The sequence below is a fragment of the Trichoderma virens genome (assembly GCF_000170995.1).
Source record: "Trichoderma virens Gv29-8 chromosome Unknown TRIVIscaffold_84, whole genome shotgun sequence".
NCBI lineage: Eukaryota > Fungi > Ascomycota > Sordariomycetes > Hypocreales > Hypocreaceae > Trichoderma > Trichoderma virens.
In genome coordinates, this window is record NW_014013665.1 from 659,631 (window position 1) to 685,811 (window position 26,181).

The following is a 26,181-nucleotide window of genomic DNA, read 5'->3' on the forward strand; positions in this document are numbered from 1 at the left end:
AAGATGTACATACACCCATGTATTTCCAGCCGAAGCTGCTGCAGAGTCGCTATCAATACACGTATAGGTCAAATCATGTCCAAAACCATGCACATACGACCATAGGTAGAGTAGATTCGGGGCTCCGTCAAGATCTTATATGGAGTTCAATGTCTGCTATTTTTGGCGCTACAAATATCCAGTTTTCGAGTCCTCTTCTTCTGTTTTCAAAAGACAACCATCCGAACGCTAGGCATCGCTATTATGAGTCATATGGCTCACAGTTAAAACGGAGCACATTTGTACCTTTTTATACGCTACAAAATCTTCCCTTGATCGTATAAGATATCGGTATCCATATAAGAAATGCAATCATACAGGCCAACCATTCACGATTCTACTAGTTTTTCATTGTAATCTTTATTCCTATATGAATTATCTCTTCCCATTGTATTGAAGAGGGAAATTAGAAAAAAACTTGTTTATTCTAGTGGCTCTTTTCTATTCTTTTCTTTCCTCTACATAAGTATGCGATAAGAGTTGTAACGGCGATTGGAAAGGGTGCCAATTGAGCCAATAGATCAAAAGATTCATCAATGCCAGCAGCTTATTAGCTAGCACCGTCCTTTGCAAAGGCCTATAACACAATCCTGTTACATTTATCTTGCCGTCTCTCTCGTTTAAAGAGGTAAGAGACTTAGCTCTGCCCATATAGGTCAACTACAGGATATAACTTATAACTCTAATGAAATATTACTAAGACGTGTAAAAAATAATGGCGTATATGTGAAAAATGAGGTCATTGAATCATCCATAGCGATTCTTTAGTGTACGAGGTAGATTCTGGGGGCATAAACGGTGCGCAGAGGAAGTATGGCACTGAAACTGCAAATGAAGCGTTCATAAAACTACGTAAATACAGAAGCTTCTCAAGTTGCTATTTGTCCTAAGATCAAACCAGAGCAAAACCAAGGCCGTCTCTTCATACGTAAATGTTTATTACTTCTCATCCTTTATAGATCATGCAAGCAACTTACTCTGTCTCTCTAGAAACAACACCTTTGGTCGGTCATCTTCAAAACTTAGTTTCTTGTCGATCATTTGAATACCAAGATCCATCGGCGCCTCTCTCAATTTACCATATCTCTTGGCGTCTGGTGCCACTACATCCGCCGTTTCCCCTTCAATAGGCTGCTCATACCACAAGTGAACATTATAAGACTTCCTCAATGCACTGATCATCATCACTTCAACACAGCACCATGCTCTGTCGTAGTATTGATCATCTGTGAGGCTAATTACAGCATCACACTGCGCCAAAATCATGGGAAGAGCGGCAACGCCTTTCGTAGGATCGTCTTGATTCACGCAGGCATAATCCTATGGAAGATCAGCCTATCATCCAAGCTAGGTAACGGTGGAAAGAGGTGTCATAGAGGACTTACTATCCAGATTTGAAGACATTTGGAATCGACATCTTTGTGTTCCTCCAAGAAATTCTCAATAGCCTGCATCATTCTGGCATACTGGGTGTGATTTCCATCGTCAGGAGTTCCACCATCCTGGCCTTTCATTGGATTGAGCCACCTGTAGGAGAAGAAAATAACAAAATGTTTCTTCTCTGCCTCGTTGCTAATGGCGAACCTCCGGGTCAGCCCGTCACTATATCGAGGCACTCTTCCAAAACGTAGCAGCTCTGCGTAGGATATGACCTTGAAATGATCGAACATGCTATCCTTCTCTTTGTCTGCTGCTAAGGCTTCTGAATAAGCAATTTGAAGCTTCTTGATGCAATCCTGGCCACCTGTGAGGAGAACCAGCCTTAGCTTCTCTTGGAACAGTTCCCGATACCCTTTTCTCAGTTTGGCTTCCCTTTGCCTCTGTTCTAGCATAAAATTCACGTCAGGCTCGGAGCTGAATTGATGTCGTAGCCCTTCCAGAACAAGCCTTTGACTAGTCTCGTCACCGTTAAAAACAGCGTAATCCAAGGCCCTGTATCCCTGGTCGTCGAGAAGGTCCATATCCGCTCCTGCATCAACCAAACACCTCAGGTACTCATTATGTTCCCCTGAAGGCTCTTTACAAAATGCAATCGCAGGCGTGCACCCATCTTGTGCATTAAACTGCTCAAGTGCTTGTTCATGCTGACCATTCATTGCAAATGCTCGGCCATAGAAGAATCGTGAGATTGCCACCACCGTCGGGTCTCCGGTGTTCTTCGCATGCTCCAAGGCGCTCTCTGCAGCCTTGAGCGCCTCCCCTTCATTCTTCTGTGCAGTCCAACAGAGTGATAGACGGGCCAAGCCTACGGCTGCCCAGACTTCTATTTGGCTCAGCTTCCGTTCAGGTAAAACAGACTCCCGATCCGCGGCGCCGACGGTATTCCTCATGCGATCGCACCGGTCAACACGTTCCTGTAGCTGGTCTATCGCTAGATTTAGGAGGTCATCATCACGGGACTGCTCAGCTAGCTGGTAGTTCACCATTCCGAGATTGCCGATGGCGCGGCAAGCTTCAGATTCAAGTTGAAGTTCCTTTGCTGTTTCGTATTGTAACTGAAAGGCGTCCTTTGCCTCTTCCAGTCGATTCATATGCCGATATACCACACCAAGCTCACCATTGAACGTTGCATATTCGGGGGAGCCTTGTAGCTCAAGGCATGCCTGTTTGAGGAGACCCTCAGAGACTTCATACCGACCAAACCGTCTATTCGTGTTTCCAAGTTCACCAAACACAAGGCCACGGTATCGTTTGACATTCCTGAAGACTTGAGGAGATTCACACAAGCTCAGACCGCTGGTGAATGCTCGCAGAGAGCGCTCCCATTCAGCTTTTCGAGCATACTCTCGACCTTCCTCCATGTGGGTTTCCCACGAGCGAATAAGTTGAACATAACTTGCTAGAGACTTGGGCGTCTCGCCGGCAGGATCTCGGATCTGAGTAAAGGCGTCTCCTTTGATTGGTCCCAGTATAGGTGCATCTCGGACAAAACCTCGCGAAGAGTCAAAATAGAAGAGGGTCGCATGCAGTAAATCGGGCAACACCTGAGAGCTGTGAAATACCCCAGCAGGAATGGTGTAACTGTCATTTCGTCGATGAATGTTTCTGTCGACTTCCCTAGTTCGGACTAACTTTCCAGTCGGTGCGACAACAGAAGAATGTTGGTGCGTCGAATATGATCTGCTCAGGCCATTCCCGGCATTCCAGGATAAGCCGAACTCCATGTGCGTGGCATCTGCAGTCTGTGCGACTCGATAGGCTTCATACTGGTGATCTGTGCCCTCTCCGGCTAGGATCCAGCTCTGGGCAAATGGCTGGTGAGAATGAATGGAAAAGTCAGGATTCCCTCGGTTTCCATCTGGAAGCCAGACATGAAGCCTGATGAGTTCGTCAATCTCTCCGTCTTGAGTGATACTACAGATGGGTACGGCGAGAAATCCCTGGGCGCTCCGCGAAGGAACCCAGGTGTCTTGTAGGACTGGGCAGTTTAGGGCCTCCAAGATTGTTTCCCAAAGACGAGTTAATTTAGTTTTGCTGACAATGAAATTGCGGCGAGAATGCTCTCGTAGAGTCGTGACTGCAATTGTTAGGCTAGCTAGGGCGGACGCTCCATCGCCATAACCAGGGGGCCATTGAGAGAGAGCCCAGAACCATGATTCTACATCGAAAGGGAAAGTCTTCTCTGCCTCTTGAGTACAATTGCGAGATAAATCATCTCTGGATGCAATTTGATGGAACCATTGCTTAGTTTGCTCAACAATGTCTACTGGAGCCTTGGACGCTGTCGCTACCCCTCCTAGTATCTGGATGAGTTGAGTTGTTGTTAAAGCGGGGCTAGCCATCATATGATTCATATCGTCACTAGATATCTTCAGCAACAACCACGATAACGATTCAGGATGATTAGCAACTGGCTACCATGAGAGGTTTAAGTGCCAGTACAGTGCCAGTAAAGGCGGAGGATCAAGTACATATTTGGAAGGCGAAAGGGCATCTGAAGATTGGCTGTTGAATGGTCATGTGATCACTCAGATCCATTCAGGACAACCCTACCAAGCCGAGTAATATGATCAGTGACAACAACATCCTGATCAGTACTGGATTTTCATGGTTTAAATACATTTACGTTTTACACACCACCTTCACAAGATCATAAAATAGTAAGTGAATGAAGCGACCTATAGCTAATTCTGAAAGTTATTATTGCATTGTCCGGCCTTGGTGGACATGCTTTTGGGTCGTCTAAAGAGAAAGGCGGAAGCTATATGTGGCTGCGTGACTCTCTCCCTTACAATCTCACCTCGGAGACCAACGATCGGCCAATAGTTCGGGTTATGATCTACAGCTATAAATCAACTGTTGCCGGGAGCATGAGCATGCAAAACTTCAATGCGTCACATGTCAGTGCCAGCACCTCCCTTCGTCTTGCGAGTGCTACTGTTAAATAGTATAAGCGATAAATCCGGTCATTCTGCCAACGACCCTCACTGTTTTGGATGTCAGTGCCAGTGCCTCACGTTGTCTTGCGACTACCGATATCAATCGGTATAGGCGGTGAGTATGGACATTATGGTAACGATATTCACTGCGATAAATGTCAGTGCTAGTCCTTCCCTTTACCTTATGAATCTTAATATTAAACTGTATGGGCGGCGGATTGGACATTACGCTAACGACGTTCACTGTTATAAATGTCAGTTCTAGTACCTCCCTTCACTTCGTGAGTATTAACAATAAGTGATATAGGCTGCGCATATGGACATTATGCGAAAGAGTGCTCAATGCGGTAACTGGTGACTATAATTCCATTCGAACTGGTAGTTGTCACTTGAAACTACCTAGTATAGCTGGATCTAGCGATTGAGTATTCAAAAAGTATTTTACATGGTACGCTCGCTTAACACTACATAGGTCTTATATAATATATACTCCCGAAAGCTCAATATTTAAAAAAACAGTTTACAATTCTAAGATGGCGGGTATACAATAGAGACACTATTAGTGGCGATAGTGTAGACCCAAGATTTAGCCTTAATGGGACTTAAGCTATAAGTTGCGAATCGTTGACTGGCGTGAGGAAGCACTCAATGCGAATTACCTATGAAAAAGAAAATGAAGGCGTCCTGAAAAATTTCACACTGTGTACCAGCCTGTCATGCAGTTGCGTCAAACACGGCAAAAGATTGGGCTAACAATTACAATTGTAAATGTGCTACGATATAAGCCAGGTGAGGCTATCATCTAGCACATATGACCATAGGTAGGGGAGAATTCGGGGTCCTGTCAAGTTCTATAACGCAGTTCAAAGTCTTTTATATCCGGCGCCTTTGGCTTCTAAAATTAAAAATACATGACAATTAAATCTATACAGCGTTGAAATCAAACTAATTATATGTTGAAAATTTCCAAGATTCGATCTATTAGACAAAGCCTGCATCTTATGGCAATTCAAGTGTCTTTGAAGCTCTACCCCCTACAGGCAGTTTTATTATGGGTGCCTGTCATCACACGTTTCGTACTCATATGGCGCACAATACAAATGTCTTGCCCGCCCCTTCATTAACCTTCTTAACCCCGCAAGTCTGGCCGGTACAGGGTCTCCAGGCTTTATCTGAACAGAGTTATAGTGTTGATATGGGTGCCCAGCGTATATGGCATCCTGCCCTATAGAGTCCCTTATTTGATATTGGTAGAATAGGTGTGGAATCTTAGTAAAAGCGTCGTCAACTGCATTAACAAATTCCCAAGCGCGAATACTAAAGAAAATAATATATAAGTAATCCATGTTTTAAAATAATACAAGGTATAAGGCATAAGCTTTAGTTACTTACCCAGTCACACTATCATCAGAGACCAAGTCTAAAAAGTCAGTCCTCTCCATCCATGTTTTATTAGTAGCCCAAATGTAGACTATAACAAGCCAGTCTCCAATTAAGCACTTATAATCCTGGCTATATTGGGAGAAAACTGCTCGTCTCCCGCATGTTATCTCAGGAGGTGCATTATCAAGCTTTGTGCGGTTATGCAGTTGGCCTAGATATCTTGGAAAATTTCGCCATAAAAATACAGACTTTCGACTGATGTTTCCTTGAGTTAATTGAAAGGGGAGGTCTGTAAGATAGGACCGTATAAGCATGCGCCATGGCGCTTGCCCATCTTCATATCCCCGGGGAATAAGGTCAGCTGATATCAGCCATCGGAATGATCGTACTTTCGGTGGTGTTAGCGGACGAAGCGGACGACTAATCTTGATAGCCAACCACGTATGATGCCAGGCGGCCGCTATCCGTCGATAAGCCGAGCTTTGCGTATGCTTAATTATGGTTTTGTTATAGTCTTCGTCTTGATAAGGTCTTTGCAGCCATAATGGAGACGATTCATCTCCCAGCGGCGGAGAAGCATATTCGGGGAGCGAGGGACAATGGCAGGGGATATAGTGCGTGCAGCGAGGTTTGTCTACAGGCGTAGATGTAGCTGATGATTCTGCGCCCGTGGTTGAGGATTCTGCAGTCAAAAGTGACGATGTTGCGGTCATGGTTGATGATTGTGCAAGTGTCTTGTCCATTAAATAGCAGGCTTTCGCGAATTGAGGCTTTGCAACATGTGGTTGTACGTCTGGTTTATATATCCAGAGAAATCGGCCCGAAGCAAAAGTAAATCTCCTCTTGTGGGAATGGCTGGCTTGATACTTTTGGCGTTTCTCTCATTATGACGATGTATTAAGGGGGTCAAAGAAGGCTGCGACGTCGCCAAAATTCACCATATACAGGATAGTGTTTACGTACCTTTGGGCAGGAGTCACGTTGGAATTGTCTATATCCTGCCTCCTGAAATAGGCAAGTACTACTGGCATAAACCTTGGCTGACCTGCCCAATCTTCTGTGACTGTGACCGCGACTGCCTACCTAGTAGATATAGACGGAAAGTGACAACAGGATAATAATGGAAAGCCATAATAATGAAAAGCTATACCCGGAATTGGAGTTATTTAGAATCCATCCAACTCCCAGCACTCTTACTTTGTTTCTTCTTCGTCTTCGTCTTCTTCTTCTTCTTCTTCTTCTTCTTCTTCTGCAGCAGCAGCAATGGCGTATGTAGCCCCTTACCATCTTACAATCCAAGCATCCGTACGCTGTTGCTAACTTGTATTCACATAAAGCGAACAATTCCGAATGGGACCGCGTTGGGAGAGAGGCCGCATCCCCTCCCTCACCCTCCTCCACCCCGTCCCCTCCGCCACCACCACCACCACCCCCACCCCCTCTGAGTGAGTCTTGAATTGCTACTGCTGGATCTGAATAGAGTTGTTTAACTGACGTTATCAGTCTTGAGAGAGGGGATTCCTCTTCTTCCCGCCGCCGCTCCTCCACCGCCGCCATCGCCATCGCCACCGTCACCGACGCCATCACCGCGGCCTATGCCGCCGTCACCGCCCCCGCCATCAAGCACTAGGTGTCTTTGTTGTAAGGGTTGTTCCTATGATATACTCTAGTGGCTAGCTATTTTTACTGATTATAACTGTAGGGCTGGCATAGTGTATAAGGGGACATTGTGGGTCGCGGCCGTTATGGCCATTATTATGATGTCACGTGAATTTTTTCGTCGAAATTAGCTATTTTTTAATGTAATGATTGGTTACTTCGTGTATCGTAAACCTCATTTTTTGGTGTTGTTGTGTTGTGTGACGTTGTTAAGTATTGCGATGTTCTGGTGCTCTGTTTCCACAAAAACGATCCACCCAAGCTGGCCAAACACCACTGTATATTCTAGCTTGCCTGCGCCCACACACGCGAATGTAGCATAGCATATTAGAATATCTTAAAACTAGAGAATCAGGGCTATCTACACATGCATAACACATAATATAAATGCTCATATATAACGCCGTAGGCTAAGCGCCGCAGGTTACAGCGCCGAAGGAAAGCCCGCTGCAGGCGCCCCTGGAGGGTAATAACAAAATTTCCGTTGGATATATGTAGTAGGTATCTATAATAGATAGCGATAACTTGAACCTTGATCGAACGGGATAACCTTGATCCAGCTAGGTAGGCCCGATCAATCTAGCTGACCTCGAACGATTCGGAAGACCTTAATCAAACAAGCTGACCACAATCTATCTAGGTGGTCTCGTATCAAGGTTAGCTTCTATCAATTTGGAAGACCTTGATTGAACTGGAAGACCTTGATCGAACTAGCTGGCTATGATCTATCTAGGTGGCCTCGTTCTATTAAGGTAGATTCAAATGAACGGGGTGACCTTGAACAATCCGGTTGACCTTGATCGAACTAGCCGACCGCGATCGGCGCAGTTGCTTAGCTTGCCCTTATGAACGCCTTTAGCGGGCATCACACTCTGCATTTATTCGACTTCATTGAATGAAAGAGACGAAGAAATTACGTTAGCATGTCCTCTGGGCTTATGGCTCAGATATGTGTAGGTCATGAGTATGATGAGTATGGAGTATGTGTGACGCCTTTATCCAAACGATATTATCACTAGGTAGTGAATAAAATGATGCGATGAAGTCACTGTGGCAATTTAATTTGAGGGCCAATAGAAGAAATACAAATTCTAACCCTCGTGTTTTTTACTCAATTAGAGCCATGGAAGAGTAGCAAAAAAAGTACGGCAAGCCTCTCTTTTCATCCATCTATGATGCAGCTATGGAACGAAGAATGGTACCATTGAGGCGGACGGCGACACCAGTAGCTCTTTGAACAAATCAAATATCGAGGATCAGCACATCTCGATGCGGGGAAAGGCTGGAGGAGGTGTTGACTAAGGTTGCAAGCGCCGAAAATCGCTGCTTGATTCAAAATAAGCATGGAACTCGGGCTTCAGTGAATTTCCACAGATATGCTTGTAGATCCAGTATCAACGCCCTCCAGTATCAACGCCCTGCAGTGACCCGATCTATTCATCTTTGGATTGAAGAGAAAAGAAAAAAAGGACATAAAGAGAAGAGATTATATAGCAACTCGACCTGACTTAAACACAGGGGATGGGAGGCAATAACACGGGCGAAAGGTTATGTAATCTAGGCTAGCCCAAGTCGTTCACCCGAGCCTGCTCGAGCTGCCGGCGCCACTGACTCCATTCTCAGTGTTTTGCATTCTTCCTCCAGCAGAGTAACCACATTGCAAAAAAAGGTCTTTGCACGAGTCAATTGTTTCAATAAGAAGAAATAAAACAAAAATCCAATCCCTGTAAATTAATTTTTAAATCTAGACCGCCTCCCTGCATACACAAAACCCCCCCCATGCTTCACCTTTTCCATTCCTCCTCTCCCAGCCGAGATACCATCGTGGACCCTGAAACTTGCCTATTCGGGTAACCCAGTCAGCGGCCCCAACAAGCGCCATCTCATCTAGTCTCTTACTCTTACAGTAATCGTACACAGCCCATGCCCTCTTCTTCTCACATGAACTGTGTTAAAACCGCTGCTTTATTTAGACGCTGCGATTTTCCCAAATCCGACGATCCGGTTCTAGAACGGAGAAATACACAGCTTGCCTACTGGCGATCCACTGTTTACGGTTCAAGGGTCTTGCAGCTCGTGTTGGGCATGCAGAAGCTTGATGATACCCCATGCTGCCTTTGTTATGGGTACAGGTAGATAGGCTACCGATTGCGGAGCATTGGTATATGCTGCCGACGGGTTGTTGCTTTCTCAGAGTCGAGCGGCGAGATGGAGTGTGTGTGTTGTATGTACATGTACCTATGAGCACTCCCCCTTGAAGCTCGTGCTGGGCATGCTCAGCTACCTACTTAGCACAAGTGTGGGTTGCCAGTTGATCCAATTCAGAGTATTTGGCCCCGATTCAATGGTGATAATAGACTTCGGCTCCGCATATCATCCATAGACGATCGTTAACAGCAATGGAAGCCCCTACCATACCAAGCTTTTCCCTACCCCAAGGTCATGGGACTGTCATATTTGATATCAAACGAGAAGATCTCCCAAGATGGACTACTAGCTCAGTCTACCTATATCCATATTGCCATACCAGACTCTGGCTGCTTTCTTCATTCGCAGTCACTTCAATTAAACGGATGCCTCAATAGCACCACACACGCGCTACGGACAAAGTACCTGCGTCCATCCCCCTCTCCCACTGGTAGATGCGTGCCTTGAACGGAAATGCTCAGGTTCGGCCTGCTCCTCCTATGTGGGGGATCTAAAGTGGCGCTTCCGGGGGCGTTCTTTGGCGGAGGTTAGTGGCTAGCTTCTCTCCTCCACAAATCAAACCCGGCAGAATAGCCAGGGCCGCCACCCTTCAAAAGCCGGCTAACCGTCGCTGGTAATCCGAAGCTCATGGTGGCACTCGCAAGCTCAATCTGCCGTAAACAGACTGCAGCTTTGCTTCTCCAAAAAAGAATCCTCTTCCGGATGAATTCCATCTCGTCAGCTCGCATTTCCAGCCTGGGAACAAATGGGGGGCTTTTCAATTTGAATTCTGTCCACGCGACTTGCCGTGCCCCCTCCCATTCGCACATTCACTCCTCTCCTCCCCGCTGCCACCCCCCTTTCCGGGGCCGGAGCACCTCCCCGGCCCAACCTCCCGAGCTCCTCAAGAGCTCTCAAATCATGTGTGATCTTGGAGTATTGGTCGTGTTGTGCTCGAGTCTCATCTGTTCCTTTGCTACCACCACTCCCCAAGCCAATTGTACACTCCCCTCCCCACCTCATCTCCAATTTGCTTTGATGCCCTCGTGATGACCTGCGGCTTGCCACACACAACTTTCTCCTCCTCTTCGTGATGTTGTTTGTACGTATCGATCGTGAGTTCGGCGTAGTGTTACCTCCATCCCCTCACGCCACCAAGCCTTCCCCGCAGCAGCTTCGGCTGCATTGAACTGTGCCTGTCTCCCCGTAGAACTTAAAACCCAATTCCCATCCGCGTCCTCGTCCAATTTCTGATCATCCCATCCCATCTCAACAAGCTTGTCTGGCTCCTTAGCTTCGAATAGCCCGTCCAAAGTCTTTGAGTATCTACTCAGTATCCATTGAGCATACAAGCTTTGTTTTCAATTCTTGTCGCTGCCACCCATCAAGTAATGTCTCGCCTCGCTCCCGCTCTCAGGCTGCTCGCCAGACAGCACCTCGCCATCAGAACCTCTAACCGTAGTAGCGCCCTGTTAGTTACCGCTACTCGTCGAACCATGCATTCCTCACCTGTTCTCCAATCTCCTCCTCTGGAGCCTGCCACTCGGCCTCACTTGCTGGCCGAGTTCAGCATGAAAGACAAAGTCGTCGTCATTAGTGGTGGTGGACGAGGATTGGGCCTGGTCCAGGCCGAGGCGCTGCTTGAAGCAGGTGCTGTTGGTAAGCCGCATACATGCCATCCCAATTTGCTTTGTATTGTGCTAAACAGCTTGCCCATCTCAGTGCACTGCATTGACAGACTGCCCGATCCCACTTCGGATCCCGACTCCGAGTTCGCTCGCGTTGCTAAGCGTGCTAAAGAGGAGCTGAGCTCCAGCCTGACGTATCACGAGCTTGATGTTCGCAACGTGCCAGAGTTGAACAAAATCTTTGAGGGGATTGCAGACGAGAGAGGCCGCCTAGATGGCTGCCTTGTCGCTGCTGGAATCAATTACGAGAGCCCGGCTCTCGAGTACTCCCCCGAGGAAGCTGACCGCATGATGAGCATCAACGTCTCAGGCGCCTTCATGACCGCCCAAGCCGCCGCGCGCCAGATGGTTCGGCTGAAGCAGCCCGGAAGCATCTGCATGATTGCTAGCATGAGCGGCACCATTGCCAATCGTGGCATGTTTGCCCCGTAAGTCCTCTAGACCCCTATTTTTATGATTGACGCTTCGAGAATCTGACCAATCCATCATGAAGAGCATACAATGCTTCCAAAGCTGCTGTTATCCAGTTGGCCCGAAGCTTGGCTGCCGAGTGGGGCGAGTATGGCATTCGTGTCAACACTCTCTCTCCTGGCTACATCCTGACTCAGATGCTGCTGAACCTGTTTGACGACTATCCTCACCGAAAAGAGCAGTGGCCCAAGGAGAACATGCTTCAGCGGTTCAGCGTTCCCAAGGAGTATCGCGGTGCCGCCGTCTTCCTCCTCAGCGACGCCAGCAGCTTCATGACGGGCAGTGACCTTCGCATTGACGGTGGACATGCTGCCTGGTAATTAGACAACAATTTCCATCACCCATCAATATCATCGAAGCAAAGATTGCAGATAAAATCGGTTGACCATCTTGCCATGGCGTAACAGGGCAAACGTGCCGAGAGGGATAGAGGAGCATTTCCTGTAATATCTAGTTTGTTTTATATTTATTTGCTTTTTGTTTTTGGAGTTGGGAATAGGTAGAAAATTCAAGAACTCAATCACAATGTCGACTTTGGCGCATTCTTAATTTGCGGGAATGTGTGTCAGGACACCGGCAGGTCCAAGCTTGCTCAATAATCCAGGGGTGAGCCTCAGCCTCTTCTCGACATCGACAACGGAAATCCCATTGTTCAATAGTTGAACTGCGTCAATGATGGTCCTCATGTCAGCCTGGCGGCGCCGGCCTCCGTCACGGCCCATGATCTCAAGGTCCTCGGAAGCTATTTGCTCCAGGCGGCGCCGTGCTTCGAGCACAGACAACGTGGTGTTTCGCCTGGCCGGCGGGAAGAGCGGACCGGGAGGCACGTCCAATGACTCGGGCGAGAGATTGGGAGACGCTGTGGAAGAGTGGGAAAGTGTGGGATTTGGTTGTACAATGCCCATCTGATGGAGGCGTCGAGAGAAGTCAGCGGGGGCGAAATCGGGATCCATGGCGTCGGCGCGAACAGCTGATAACATAGTTAGATAGACGCATGCAACACTTGAGCATTGGTCTTCTCACCATCATCTTTGGATCCATCGCCACGAGACGCAGGCTGCTGAGGTCTGGCCCTCGTTGTGGTAGCTTGAGGCACAGCTCCGGGAGCTCTGGTGGGATATTTGCGAGCGGCTCCGCGAACTGCAGCTTTTGACGACGAGGCGCCCATGGTTGCTTTCACTTTTGCTTGTTGGTTGTTGGTTGTTGGCTGCTATGAGAAGGTAGAGTGAAAGAATGGAGTGGATTATGAAATAATAGAAGGGCTGTAACGGAACCAAATATGATATCTTGAAGTTTTAAGAATAGCTGAATGATAAAAAATTAAAGTGCGGGATTGATGGCGACTATCGGAATTATGTAACCTCAATCAAGCCAAAGGGTTTCAATGAGCGAGGCCCCCACTAAAATCACCAATGGACCACTAAATCGCAGGCTGGCAGTCCCGAGACGCGCTGTGACGTTATTTCCTCAGGCGTCTCCACGCGCGATCCACTGCCTGTAGCATCGAACTGTGGACATTAAAGGGTTAAGTGAGAACGGACTGCTTTGATCCCTTTTGATAGGAAGTGGCTACATATATCCAGCATCCCGTGTCGCAATTTTAAAGCTACCTACCTGCCTATGTACATAGGTGATGATAGTAGCAGGTACTACTGAGAGGAAGATGTCGAGAGTAGCAGAAAGTGGCGAGAGTAGTGCTTTGCTATACTTGCCACCTTGCAGATTCACACTGGCTCCGTCCTTGAGCAACAACTCTACTCCGTTCCCATTGGAACGCTTCTAATTGGTTCCCATAGTCTTCCTCCTCCTTTGGAAGTCATCCGTCTTGATGAAGACGATGGTATTGGAACTATGCGCTGGATGACATGGTAGGCACCCCTTTCGGTATTGGAGGAAGGTGACCATGCGGAGATTGATTCAATCTGAAGACGGAGAGGGTCCATGGTATAGAATAGTGGCTGGTGTTGCCTTTAGTCAATGTTATCATATGGTGAAACTGGCATTAGAGACTGGTTCAAAGTATCTTACCTATGACAGATCCTGATGTCTAGGAATAAAGAAAGGATGGGACTACAGTCGGTATTTGTCAAGTATTATTGAGCCGCTAAAACTTTCAGTGATCTTTCCAGGGTAATTGGTCTTCGGTCATGGTACCAGAAACAAGCTTGATGAGATTCTCCCTTATCCATTCCTCACCATCTCTCATTTCCCAAGACTTGATCTCCGTGACTGCATTCTCAATCTCCAAAAGTTCGGATTCTGACAACGGCACCTCATTTCCTATGATCTCCTCGTAGTCTCCCTCATAGCTTGTATCATAAAAGTTGTACCCAAGAAGATTGGCCAAATCTGCCTTAAGTCGTCGGCGTAAAGAGCTTGTTCGTCCTTCAGCGCAAATAAGACGCACAATGGCAGTGCAAGCTGCCGCAAGAGGTACTGTCCAGATGTTATAGTTGTGGTCTGGCTTGCCTGAGTACCGTAACTCTGCTGGTTCGAGCTCGTGGAAGTTCAGCCCCGACCAGGACAGGGGTAAAAGAACAAGCCTCCGGAAGCAGTCATGGCCTAGACTCTTTTTTGTTGCGTCATCAATATTGTATCGCACACCTAAGCCTGGGAATTCGGACGCGTAGGCGACCCTCAGGGACTCGGTACTTTCTGGATAGTACCCCAAGGAAGCCGCAATCTGGCAAGCATGATGTAAATGTTGGTCGGGGACTAAGAAAAACAGACTCTTGTACATGTTAGAGAAAGCAACAGCGCTCAAGGAAAAGGGATTGTTTACTCCATCTGTCGCAAGAGGAACACCTAGTCGGCGGTGGAGCGGTTGCTCCCACTCCACAAGGTCAATATGTGCTGCCGCGAGTTGGTCGAGCAGGACTGCCACTCGTGCTTTATGACTTGTCATTCTGATGTGATATGATTAAGAGAAGTGGAAAAAGACAGTAGGGAAGTGTTTCAAGATTAGAAGAAGGTGAAGATGAGATATTGGTGTTCAGTGGTTGTTATATGAGGGAGGAAACACTGTGATGAGTTATCAGCTATGTTGATATACAGCCCATGCGCCAGTGGCTTTTATCTATAAGATCTAAAAAACTACATACATTGTTGGTGTAACTTTCAGCGGGGCTTTCAGTAAATTAACTCAGAGGATTCGGCTTTAGGTTGGCCCCAAAATCCAGAAACACTCCAAAAAGGGTGTCTGTGCTTAGAGTTCAGGACCCAGGTCATTGACTTTCTGATGAAGGAGTTATCTGATATAAATATTGAAACCTCAAGGTAAATCATGCAATTGCGCATATGTTATAGGTATATGTAGTATATGTTCCAATTGGCAAATAAGCTACAAGATTAATACCACTTTTATTGCGCTGCCTCCACACAGAAGGGGTTGGCAGTGAACACGCCATTGGGATCAGCCTTCTTCCTAATCTGTCGCAGCTTCTCGTACGTTGCAGAGTCATAATAGTGCTGCCAAACATTCTTCATATTCCAATCACCATAAGAGCCCCATAGAACACGGCGGTCATCTTTGCTGAAGTGAGTAGCCGCCCCCTTGTCGTTCTCATCCTGCCATTTCTGGGCTCCTTCATAGTTGTCCTGGTGAAATACATCCCAAGTTCCGCTAAGAGTAGCATCTCTCCAGCTATAAGCAGTGCCGTTGTTTGCATTGTTCCTGAACATGGAACCTTTTCCGCCGTAAACCTGCAACTGAGACGAGACCCACAGGCCATTGCCCTTGACGGCGAGAATTTCGTCGATACGCCCAGAGAACCAGTCAGACCATCCAGTCTTGGAGAGGGTGGTTGAGTTGGTCGTGTTGGTGCGTTTGATGTAGGGGTATGGGAACTCACGCGGGCTTCTGAAGAGCCACATGGATGTAATGTAAGACATTGGGGCATCTTCAGGGGATTCCTTGCTAAATTTGAAAAGACTGTGGGAGACGCCCTTGATGCGATTGAAAAGGTCTGGTGAGAATTTATCGGTCCCCAAGTTGACCCATTGGGCGTACACAACGATGACTGCGTACTTGAACTTGAAAACATCAGCGATGTTCTTCTTGCCGTCGTGGATGTTGTTTGGCAATGTCTCCTTGAGCTCGTCTTCTGAGCCTGGGAAAATGTCTAGAAGATTCGCCTCTCTGCTGACGATGTTGACGGTGAAGTCGTAGCTGCGCGGGAAATTTGGGTCTTCGGCCTTCTCCACCAAGAGGTCGAGGAGCTCCTTCAGAGTTTCCTGACGGTAGTGGAATGCCATCCAAAGGCCCTTGGAGCCTTGATACTTTTTGTCATCTTGGACTTCGACCTTGAAATGCGTCAAGACTCCAATGTTGCCAGGGCTGCCGCCGAGAAGGCCAAAGAACAAATCGGGGTGCGTCTCTTTGGTTACCGTGACCAATTCACCGTTATGGTCCACAATGTCGAGCTCACGGATGTAATCTCCAAGAAGCCCAAAGGATCGAGCCAGCATGCCATAGCCGCCTGTCTGAGCGTGTCCGCCGAGATGAACCGTGGCGCACTGGCCTGTTGGCATAAAGACACCATTGGCCAAGAGGAAGTCGAAGACTTCAGACAGGGACCAGCTAACACTGGCCTTGATATAGACCTTGTCATTGGCGGTGTCACGGATCAACACAAGGTCCTTATTCTTGTCTCTGAACGTGAGTTCCAAGTCCAACTGAATGCCGTTTGGCCCAGTTGAAGATGCACCGCTGTATTGGTGGCCGCCAGTCCTAATGGCTATTGGCTTGCCAAATTTGTTGGCATATCTAACAACTCCCTGGATGTCTTCTACACATGTGGGTTGTAGAATCTCTCCAGGGTTCATGTTACGCTCTTGTCCATATGTGGATGTGGCGTATATATTGTTCGCCTGCTCATAGGCTGCTGTTCCTGGCCTGAGCTGGCTTCCCTGGAACCTAGGATCGGGATTCATGGTGTGCAAACAATTGGATTTCTTTCTCGGAATACAGATGTGATGAAAGAAGAGAAGTGATGTTTGTACTGATGACCGGACCTTCACGCCCTCTTATATGCCTTTCTGTATCACCTATGTTGTCATTCCTTACACTGCCTCGCCTCTTAGTGCAATCCTTCATAAGCAATCCTTCATGATCAGCTCGCCATGTTCGAAAATATTGTACAGTTAGAGCCCGAGGTGGGCACCAAAGACCAGATATCAATTATCCTTCTCTGACTTTGGGCTTTTTTGCTTCATAAGTTTTCATTTGATGGCATAAAAAGAAAGTGAAGCAATAGAGTTATTGTATTGATAGTGCCATAAACTTTGAGATGGAATGTTGGCATCTTAGCAAACTTGGTTACACTGCAGCCTTGCAAGGGTGGAAGTGTGGCTTGTGACACGGAGAAAGCGAGACAAGGCGATTTGCCACCTGAAAGGTGGCGTACGAAGGAGCAAATAGTGCAATATAACCAGCCTATTAGACAATGGATTTGGCAATGGCTGAGATAATGGTAAGACAATATATTGGCAATAGATTGGCTATGTCGGCGGCATGTCAGAAATCCTGCTGCAGCCCGAGGACAAGAGTCATAGGAAAACGGATAATGTTGGGCAACTCAGACTGTAGACTATTTAATCTTGATTCCTGTATAAATATTTTGCTAAAGTTAGGTTAGCTTTTAGAGATATGGGTTAATTAAACCATGGCGGAAATTTAAAACAAAGGTTTTGTGTGTAGGTAAACGAGATTTTGCCTTGTAAGGTTTGGCTCATTCCTTCAAATGTGCCCTTCACCTTACAACAGGCTTGCAGCCTTGTTACCATCAACGAGGAGCTGAATGCTGTGGAATTTTGATTGCACAGCTGAATTTGTCATTCCAACCATAACGCCATCCAATTTCCAGAGTGTCCGTCCATGTCAGAAAAAGTGTATCGGAGAAAGAGAAGATGGTTTGATTCATTATTTGGCTTTGTGCTTTGCTTTGTACACCTTGACAGCCAGACATCTCCATTAATGTCGACATGTAACATCCGAACCAAGGGGTTCTAGACCTGTCTACTGAGATAGCGGGAATGATGCCTTTGCTTCCGTTCCCCTATCGAATAACACGGTCCGCTTAGGCTTGCTGCTGACAACAAGTGTACCAATAATATCGAGTCAGTGCAAGCCATGATGAGATAAATATTAAGACCAATCTACAGTAGCTCATCAATTTTTCCCATCCGTCTCTTCACCGGTAATCCGTATTATGGACAGAGGCCAAGCGGCTCAGCCCTCCAGCCACTACCGTATGATCGCCGACTAATCACCACCAGTGTAAGCCATTACGTAGTACAGTATATATTGATTCACTATCACTGTTACATCACCAATTCCTGCAACTTGAACTGAGACATTTGAGTCGATCAGAAGTTTAAGACGCCCTGGTTACTGGGGCTGCCTATGTACTTATGACCATCTCCGGGCTACAGTAGAACACCTAATTCCTTATGCTCATCGGCGGCATTAGCATAGTACAGAACATCTACGCCAATGCCGCGACGAAACTAATCAGCGCCTTCAATATAAACATCATACCATACTCGCTGCTGCCAACCATTTTCGGGCTGGGGTGTAATTTACTGTATAATATAAGACTTCTAATAAAGACCTAGGCGATATAAGTAAAGAGTGGCGACAAGCGCTGGATTATGAAGCAACCCCTAGAGTTCGTGGTGCTATTCAAGAGCTAGAATAGGCTCTCCCCAAGGCTGGAGTTGCCTTGATGCAAGAATTCTTTCCTTCACTTGTCAAATATAAGCCAGAAAGATATCGGAGTAACGCTGAGAAGAAATTTTAAAGGAAGGCATCTCGCGAGTTTGGCATGCCTGTATCATCAAAACATCCTTTGAATAATTAATTTTTTATGCTATCAACACCTTGCTATTGTCGCTCAAGCATAGGACAAGTGCATCTTTAGCCCAGGACTATGTCATAACCCATCATCCGGTCACGCACCCATTTATTTTTTAATCGTTACATAATATACGGCGTACCCAGTAACTGTCTCAAAATCTTTATTGGGCATTCCATGCAATTGCCAAAGAAACAGCCTTGGTGCTTGCGAAAACAGTGCCTTGAGCTTGTCCGCTTGGAACTGCGGCTGCATAAAACTTGGCCGATCCCTGGAAAGTCAAGTGCGTGCCATCGTAGGCAAAGCCGCTGGCAGTAGAGACGGAGCTGCTGCAGCTTAAAGAAGAGTCGCTCAGAATAGCACACTTTCCCTTGCTTGAGCTGAGTGAAAAGGTAGAACCGTCAGAATTCGGAGTGGCAGTGTAGGTGGCTGGAGTACCGCCAGCGCGATACCAGGCTCCGCTGCTAACGAGAAAGCCATCGCTTGTTGTGCTGGAGGTATCGATATATAGGTATCCTTTACCTGACAGAACTCCCAGTGGTGGAGTGGTGGATACTGGGCCAGAGCTTTTAGTGCTTGACACTGTCTTGGAAGCTGTCTTGAAAGTCGATGTAGGCGCACTGCTACCAGACTTCGGCAGATATTTGATGCCCGTCTTGGGGCAAGTAGAGGCAGAGCCAACAGGGTCAACAGGAGTAAATGTGCCGGTTTGAACAGATCCACGGACGTTAAACTGATACCATAGCTCATTGAGCTCGCCATTATCGCAGTTGATGACGACGTTGTGGCCGTGGTGTGCAGTGAGAGCAGCCTGGATAGCAGCCAAAGTGTACGTGGCGGTTTTTGAAGGAACAATGCCAGCTGCAGCAAGCCAGTCATACGAGGGAAGGCTTTGGAACAAGCTCACGGTTCGCGTAAAGAAGTCCCCAACTTCCTGGGTTGGCTGATAGTTGGTATAGCAATCCGGATCAAGCGTGCTGATACATGTAGCGTGCTTGCCAAATTCGTGCTCCCAAAAGCTCTCGTCGTTGCCCTGGTTATCTTTCCAATATGTCTGCATAAACGAAAGCGTAGAAGGCGCTGATTTTGCTAGAATTGCTGAGATGTTGGTATACGCTCTTGATGGGTCGCAGTTCTGCTGAAAGGTTCCATCACAGTTATCTGGCCTAATTAAACGGTTAGTGAAACAGTCAACGGGCGCATCAATCGTGCTAATATAAGCGTTTTACCATAGGCCGTGGACAGTCCATGAGTTGCTAGGGCCCGTGGATGGGTTGGTGTCCCAAAATTGCGTCTGAAGAAGCTGGCCACCTGGATAGTTGAAGCAGCAAGTATTGCTGACCGCGGTGGTATTCTGGCAACTCAGCGGCAAATTAGATGCGCATGTTACTGAGGCTGCCACCGCAGATCCGGCGGCCCACGCGGCTCCAAAGACGAGATGTCGCAACGCCATTTTGACTCAGAATATGTATGAGTTTGACAAGAAGCAGTTTTACTCAACCTGAGATATTTCTCAACATCAGCATCGTTACCCCTCTTATATCTCGTAGAGCTGAAACGATTTCTGAGACAGCACCGACTATCATTCAAAGCTGATGGCTGCATTGCCGCACCACCGACGACCTGCCAAAAGTTCAGCGGCGTTCTCCATACGTTGGCATTTCGAGCTTCCGCATCCAGGCTAGCCAGAGCAATGGAGATGGAAATTTAGCTGGTCTGTTTCCCTATCTTTTGGTTCAGGTCTTTGATTCGGCACTAATCTAAGCAGATCATTCTAATGCACGTGGCTCATTGGCTAGACGTCGCTGCAGCTGATTAAAAAGTACCTGATAATGTCCGGAGCAGTCGCCTGAAAGAGCATCTCAAAGAGCAGTTGTATTATAGAGCTAGAGCGTTATAGTAAAGTGTGTAACATCTCAAGTGAAGTAAAAATGAGTGATTTTGCACGCCGCTATCGAGAGGAATTTCTGTGAATGTTATAAGACGAAATGGGTTTGTAATTGTTAATTAGCTGTATTCCCATCTTCAAAGTGCTTCAAGTTTTTAGTCGTAATTATAAGCTTGATCTACGGACACATGCACGATACATACTATTTTAGATCAAAATGATTTGCATAGGATACGAATACCGATTTAATTGAGAAATGTATTGTGAATTTTGCCGATCGGGAGGTTCAAGCTTGCAAACAAAAGCCATAAAGCGCATTAGTGGGTTTGTTCTTCGCTTGCAAAATCATTGCTTTCCTACGAAATTTGTGTTCTTTAAGGCGTCATAAAGGCGCACAAGAGGCAAGTTCTTAGGCCGGGGAAATTGTCATGGCACAGTCCCTGATACTAAACGCATTCTTGGGCTCTCGGCATAAAATATAGGGAGTTTAAATTTTTATTATTAGATGCATCTGGCTAGCCAAGTCAAAAAAAAATTAAAAAAAATTCAAGCAAACTCTGACGAAAAATAGAAGAAAGAGCCCAAAGAGGAGTTAGGAAGGGGCATCTTTATTAAATATTAACCCATTTATCCCGAAGTATTATACAACTGTTCATTGCCATAGTAGTGTGAGCGATATCGCATTCTTGTCCCTGAGAAATTATATCTCTACTGTTGATGAACCATTGAGGCTCTAGACCCCAATTCTAGTATTCAAGGAAATCGAGAAAAGACTTTAGCTTCGCGTTGAACCGAGCAGGCCTGTGTCTGAAAGACTAGTGCCCGGCGCCTGGAATCACGACTAATCTAATGTCATAGTCAAACCAAGCCTCGAGGCCATTTTGCATAGCCGGACTAAAATATGGATCGAGCTCTTCCCAGATAATGGCGCTGGGGACAGTTTGAGTCAAGCCTTCAGTACTGAGATTCTGTCCATATGGAGGCGCAGGAAAGTTTTCGTTGTAAAAGTCAAGCATCCCATAGCGAAGAGATTTGTTTACGTATTCTGCAATCTGATCGCGGTATGTTTCGTTCAAGATGTGCTGCACTATGGTGGAAACATTTTTCGGCTGGCCTGGATGGTACGCATAGTATGGTATTGTGTATTCCGATAGCAGGTGCTGGTAGCTGTCAAACTCAATCAAGGGGAGGAAAACTGGGATAATTGGTGTGTTAACCATAACGAGGCCCTTCAACATGTCCGAAACATGGGCGGCAGCAGCATAGTCTTCCTTTTCTGGTGGGACATCGCTGGGTGGATATCCGCGCAGTGTGGGAGTCACAACGGTGTATTTCTTTGCGAATTCTTGGATTTGAAAAGTGTTCCAGGTGGTCTCTCTGTCTGGGGAACCTTGTTGTAAAACTAGGAGAGGTCCAGAGCCGTATGACCGGTAATGGATCCTCACGCCATCGTTGTCAACGAAACTTTCATGGCCGTGTATGCGCTCGTTTGCAACTGAAGCAATATTAGTACTGCGAGCGTTTGCTCCTCCCAACGCCAAACCTATTCGACATGAATAATTAGCTAAAATGACACATTCAAGGCATTTATATGTAGCATACCCGCCAGTAGATATTTTCCAACGTTGAGCATCATGTCGTAGTGTGGCTTTTAAGAACACTTAATGAAGCTGGAAAGGCCGGGTTGTCTTGATATGAGTTGTTCGTGGTGCCGTGGACAACACGGACGCTCCATGTTTCAATGAATGCAAGACAAAAAGAATTTATTCGGATATCATTCAGGGTCAAGGAGGAGTGTAGTATAAATAGCTACACCTGTTCGCTTTGTAGCGGTTCCCGTTGCTTGGGATGGATGTTGTATTTGGAATCATAGTTGTGAGTAGCCGGGTCGCGATTTAACATGTAAAACTTGTAGCAGAATTATGAACTAAAGTAGATGGATCAATGAAGCCAACGGTCTCTAGAACCATAATTTAAGAGCGTAAGAGTTGGTACAAGGTCAAATAAAATATCGGTAAATAGCCCTGTGCATGCAGTCCGACTGGGTTTCCGGGCGCTGGCCGGGTGCTTTAGTAATTACCTTACTAATTCTAGTGTTGCAATTTATCTCGCAGAGCATGCGGCTGTGTATACTGCATTGCTTGAGCAACATGTTTCCTAATCATCATTCTACGGAACGCTGTATCACAGGTTAACCGCATTATACATTGGTGGACAGAGTTGGTGAGTAATGCGCTTAGCAGCCTACATGTATGTAGTTTTTCCCTAGCTTGATAGCTATAATACAAAAGCAGGTATCGTACGCCGAGGCAGTTATACTGGTAGATAGACATATCTATCGTCGAGCATAGCCTTCGCCGAAGTCTGCTCTTTGGATAAGCGCAGACCGGATGTCGGGCAACCTACGGCCCCAAAAAATAACGGTAGCAGCTTCGTTTTCAATAATGGGCGCGGGACTAAAAAGTAGGATATTTTAGCACGGAGTTGTTGGCTAACCACTAAAAAAGGAATCATGCAACTTTAGTTTTAGAGCCTGGGATGCCAAAAATGGAAGACACTACACTCAAGGGAAGTGCTTGACGGGACCCCAAATTCTCCTCTACCTATGGTTGTATGTGATAGAATTACTCCTCTATTCCACTTATATACTACAATATGGGTATGTTGCTAATGCTATCTCATGATAGGTAGGTACGGAAAATAACCTCCGTGGTAATGCTTGAGGGCTGGAGAATTGAGTGATTCATGTTGAAATATGTGTAAAATATATTTTGTAAACGGCCTTGTAAGCAGTTGAATATAATAACTCGAATCGGAAAATGAATATCAGTACTTCTGAGTCCTGTAATATTATTTTCCTAGCAATTGCAACTACTGTAAACTTCTTAAACAACTTACGTGGTATTATCATATGCCCCACAGGTAATCTTATTCACCAATATCAAGCCTTCCCCAAATGGCGTATTCAATAATGGCTTATCTCACAATGACTGTAAATCTATGGAGTTTATATAGTCAGTAGAGCCGTGAAACGGTGCAAACAACTACACATCGTTGTCCTTATGCTACTTGTTCTTAATTTAGCTCTGTATTGCAATGATTTATCTACATAGGTAACGCTATATGAACTTGCTACCGGTTATCAACTCTAAAACGCATGCTCACTGTGCTAATTTCATAGAAAGCAATCGGCGTTTTATTACGAAATTTCGAAAATTCATATATTGCAGCTAACAGTGCACAGCAATTTGTCTACTCCCTTATTCTCGTAAAATCATCCTTTTCCATTACTAATATAATCTACAACTATACGCTCTACTACTTGCTACTATAAAATCGAGCTCATGTATTTACACGCCGACGCAAATGTAATCGCCTAGCCACAGAGTCGTGCAGGTGGATCCGACGCCTGGATTCCACTTCTCAATGTTGGCAGCCGTCGTTCCTTGGCTAGTAGCAATAGCGGCGCATGAGTCGCCGGACTTGACGAGGTAGAACTTCTTACAGTTGTTCACCATTCCCGTTTCGAAGGGCGTTGGCGTGGTAATGCCGTTGCCCGACGAGGTTGTCGAGGTCTTCTTAGTGGTCGTAGTCGTGGACGTCGTCTTCGGCGGCGTGTAGCCGATGGCGTCGACACAGACGTAATAGCCGACGTCAAGGGTCGCGCAGGACGAGCCGACGGCTGGATTCCAGGAGTAAAAGGTTGCGAGGGGGACGTTGTAGCTCGTGGCGATAACGGCACAGGAGTCGCCGGACTGGACAAGGTAGAACTTGTTGCAGCTGGTGGTCATGCCAGTCTGGATGGGCGTGGGCGTGCTGATGCCGTTGCCGGTGGTTTTGGTCGACGTGGTGGTGGTGGTCACTTTGGAGGCGCCGGGGACGCCGACACAGTAGTAGTAGCCGGCGATGATGTTCGTACAGCCTGTAGAATGTGTTAGTAACTCAGTGTTTTACTTTTCTTTTTTCATCTTGGCGAGCACAGTTCATCAGAACATAGAATGGGACATACCTGTGTTAACCGATGGGTTCCAGGTAATGAATTGGCTCATACTAATGCCAAACTCGCTTTCAATAGCAGGGCACGTGTCACCGGGTTGAACAAGGTAAAAATTGTTACAATTGGCGGCGGTACCCGTCTGTTGCGGCTGGTCTGAAGTCGTTGATGACGACGTGGTCGACACAAGCGTGGAGGTGACGAGAGTGGAGGAGATCTTGGTCGGCAGAGCCGAAGACGAAGAGCTCGTGCTCGATTGAGACGAGGAGGAGCTCGAGGGCGGCGCAGATGAAACTGTGCCGACCACGCAATAGTTCTGACCGACCACAAGGTTCGGGCAGGAGACGCCGGGGTTAAGAGACTCAAAAGTCTGCTCGGTCAAGCCCCATTCGGCAGCGAAGGAGTCACAGGTATCTCCAGAGCTGGCGGCGGTTGCAAAGCTACAAGTGACCTGTTGACGGGGGGCCAGTATCATGGCCCGAGTCAGGTGTAGCTGAGAGAGGAGGAGGAGGCCAGCCTTGAGGGAAGTTGGCGCCATCATGATTGACGATGCTTGTTTAAGGACAGATGACGATTTAGAGCAACTCAGAAGTTACCAGAGTGATGCTGAAGACGACTGTCGAGAAGAGGATGCAATGCCTTGTCTCGTCGAGGGAAAAGGGCATAATGGGCGGCCTTTTTGTACCTAGAGCGCACCTGGAGAGTCTTGGCACTGTTGAGGCTAGAAGTTGAATCCATCGCAGCGTGCAGTATACTATCCCATGCCATGAATCCTATAGCATGGAGTATATGCCGCACACATATTAGAGGTCCGAGGGAAACAACAAAAGTTGCGACAGTCCGAAGCGATGTACTGAGGTCTCGTCGGGTCTAGAGCGTGAAGCACTCCACGATAGAACCTTTCTCCTGAGTCAAGCGACGGAGATATCCATCCTGTTGGCCACATCTGCTATCAAATCCACACCCAGCTGCTGTTGGTCGGGCAAGAAAACCCAAGTCTTCAACGTTACATACCACATTCGGGTTCTTGCTACGGCTCTCTTGCCACTTGTGGTAAGTAAGGTCGCCGCCAGAGCCGTCTTTCTCTTCATTTGGGTCAACGAACTCACTGGAAACGGCAAACTTGCATCGTATGTTTGTATAGTGCAGAGTTGTTGGATCCAACTTCAGGCCAAAAAAAAAAAAAAGAACATGGGGGAACCAACAGACGTTAGATAGTCTGTTAATAACGGTCTATACAACATCGACCGGGGTGTCTTTCTAGCAAGGGTTGTCGGAGTAAAGTAAAAAGCCGGAAAGCTTGTTTATGTTCGCCCGCGGACTTTACTGCTTTCTAATTTGTCTAGGCTAATCTACCGAATGCAGCTGTGCTTTGCACAAACATACAATTGCGATGTTGTAGCGCGGTTGATATCAATATAGGTAATGTAACTGGCTCTGCCAGATTGAATGGTAAACACTGCGTGGATTGCCTTCCCTATTGACTTGCTTCAACTGGTATAAAGCTATGGGGTTGGAGGAGAATATCTGTGGGAAGCTAATTAGCGGATCTGGTTTGCAATTAGATTAGACCAGTGGGGGCTTAAAGTCCCGGAGGATCTACAGGGTATCAGACAGGGGTGAGCCAACAACACAAAAC

At 46.8% G+C, this 26,181-nt stretch overlaps 9 protein-coding genes across 9 annotated transcripts; 2 read left to right on the forward strand and 7 right to left on the reverse strand.

Annotated features, from left to right (window-relative positions):
- Positions 1 to 1,409: 1,409 nt before the first annotated feature.
- TRIVIDRAFT_49569 (uncharacterized protein) lies at positions 1,410 to 3,821 on the reverse strand (the record flags this gene model as incomplete). Its single annotated transcript, XM_014097968.1, has 1 exon — positions 1,410 to 3,821. One exon carries the CDS (start codon positions 3,819 to 3,821, stop codon positions 1,410 to 1,412), a length of 2,412 nt encoding a protein of 803 aa, XP_013953443.1.
- Positions 3,822 to 7,064: 3,243 nt separating this feature from the next.
- On the forward strand, positions 7,065 to 7,431 carry TRIVIDRAFT_225116 (uncharacterized protein; the record flags this gene model as incomplete). Its single annotated transcript, XM_014097969.1, has 3 exons — positions 7,065 to 7,069; positions 7,139 to 7,246; positions 7,305 to 7,431. 3 exons carry the CDS (start codon positions 7,065 to 7,067, stop codon positions 7,429 to 7,431), a joined length of 240 nt encoding a protein of 79 aa, XP_013953444.1.
- A 3,712-nt stretch (positions 7,432 to 11,143) lies between these two features.
- TRIVIDRAFT_49289 (uncharacterized protein) lies at positions 11,144 to 12,126 on the forward strand (the record flags this gene model as incomplete). Its single annotated transcript, XM_014097970.1, has 3 exons — positions 11,144 to 11,306; positions 11,370 to 11,763; positions 11,829 to 12,126. The coding sequence occupies 3 exons, from the start codon at positions 11,144 to 11,146 to the stop codon at positions 12,124 to 12,126; spliced, it is 855 nt and encodes a 284-aa protein (XP_013953445.1).
- Positions 12,127 to 12,351: 225 nt separating this feature from the next.
- TRIVIDRAFT_58937 (uncharacterized protein) lies at positions 12,352 to 12,974 on the reverse strand (the record flags this gene model as incomplete). Its single annotated transcript, XM_014097971.1, has 2 exons — positions 12,352 to 12,776; positions 12,830 to 12,974. 2 exons carry the CDS (start codon positions 12,972 to 12,974, stop codon positions 12,352 to 12,354), a joined length of 570 nt encoding a protein of 189 aa, XP_013953446.1.
- Positions 12,975 to 13,919: 945 nt separating this feature from the next.
- Positions 13,920 to 14,711, reverse strand: TRIVIDRAFT_203989 (uncharacterized protein; the record flags this gene model as incomplete). Its single annotated transcript, XM_014097972.1, has 1 exon — positions 13,920 to 14,711. One exon carries the CDS (start codon positions 14,709 to 14,711, stop codon positions 13,920 to 13,922), a length of 792 nt encoding a protein of 263 aa, XP_013953447.1.
- A 455-nt stretch (positions 14,712 to 15,166) lies between these two features.
- TRIVIDRAFT_49202 (uncharacterized protein) lies at positions 15,167 to 16,060 on the reverse strand (the record flags this gene model as incomplete). Its single annotated transcript, XM_014097973.1, has 1 exon — positions 15,167 to 16,060. One exon carries the CDS (start codon positions 16,058 to 16,060, stop codon positions 15,167 to 15,169), a length of 894 nt encoding a protein of 297 aa, XP_013953448.1.
- A 2,811-nt stretch (positions 16,061 to 18,871) lies between these two features.
- On the reverse strand, positions 18,872 to 20,044 carry TRIVIDRAFT_135901 (uncharacterized protein; the record flags this gene model as incomplete). The annotated part of the gene is made up of 3 exons (XM_014097974.1): positions 18,872 to 19,242; positions 19,288 to 19,826; positions 19,890 to 20,044. Coding segments are annotated over 3 exons (1,065 nt in total), but the record flags the coding sequence as incomplete, so codon positions are not given.
- A 1,319-nt stretch (positions 20,045 to 21,363) lies between these two features.
- Positions 21,364 to 22,184, reverse strand: TRIVIDRAFT_69249 (uncharacterized protein; the record flags this gene model as incomplete). Its single annotated transcript, XM_014097975.1, has 2 exons — positions 21,364 to 22,091; positions 22,151 to 22,184. 2 exons carry the CDS (start codon positions 22,182 to 22,184, stop codon positions 21,364 to 21,366), a joined length of 762 nt encoding a protein of 253 aa, XP_013953450.1.
- A 1,714-nt stretch (positions 22,185 to 23,898) lies between these two features.
- On the reverse strand, positions 23,899 to 25,080 carry TRIVIDRAFT_156766 (uncharacterized protein; the record flags this gene model as incomplete). Its single annotated transcript, XM_014098079.1, has 2 exons — positions 23,899 to 24,470; positions 24,558 to 25,080. The coding sequence occupies 2 exons, from the start codon at positions 25,078 to 25,080 to the stop codon at positions 23,899 to 23,901; spliced, it is 1,095 nt and encodes a 364-aa protein (XP_013953554.1).
- Between the last annotated feature and the right edge of the window lie 1,101 nt (positions 25,081 to 26,181).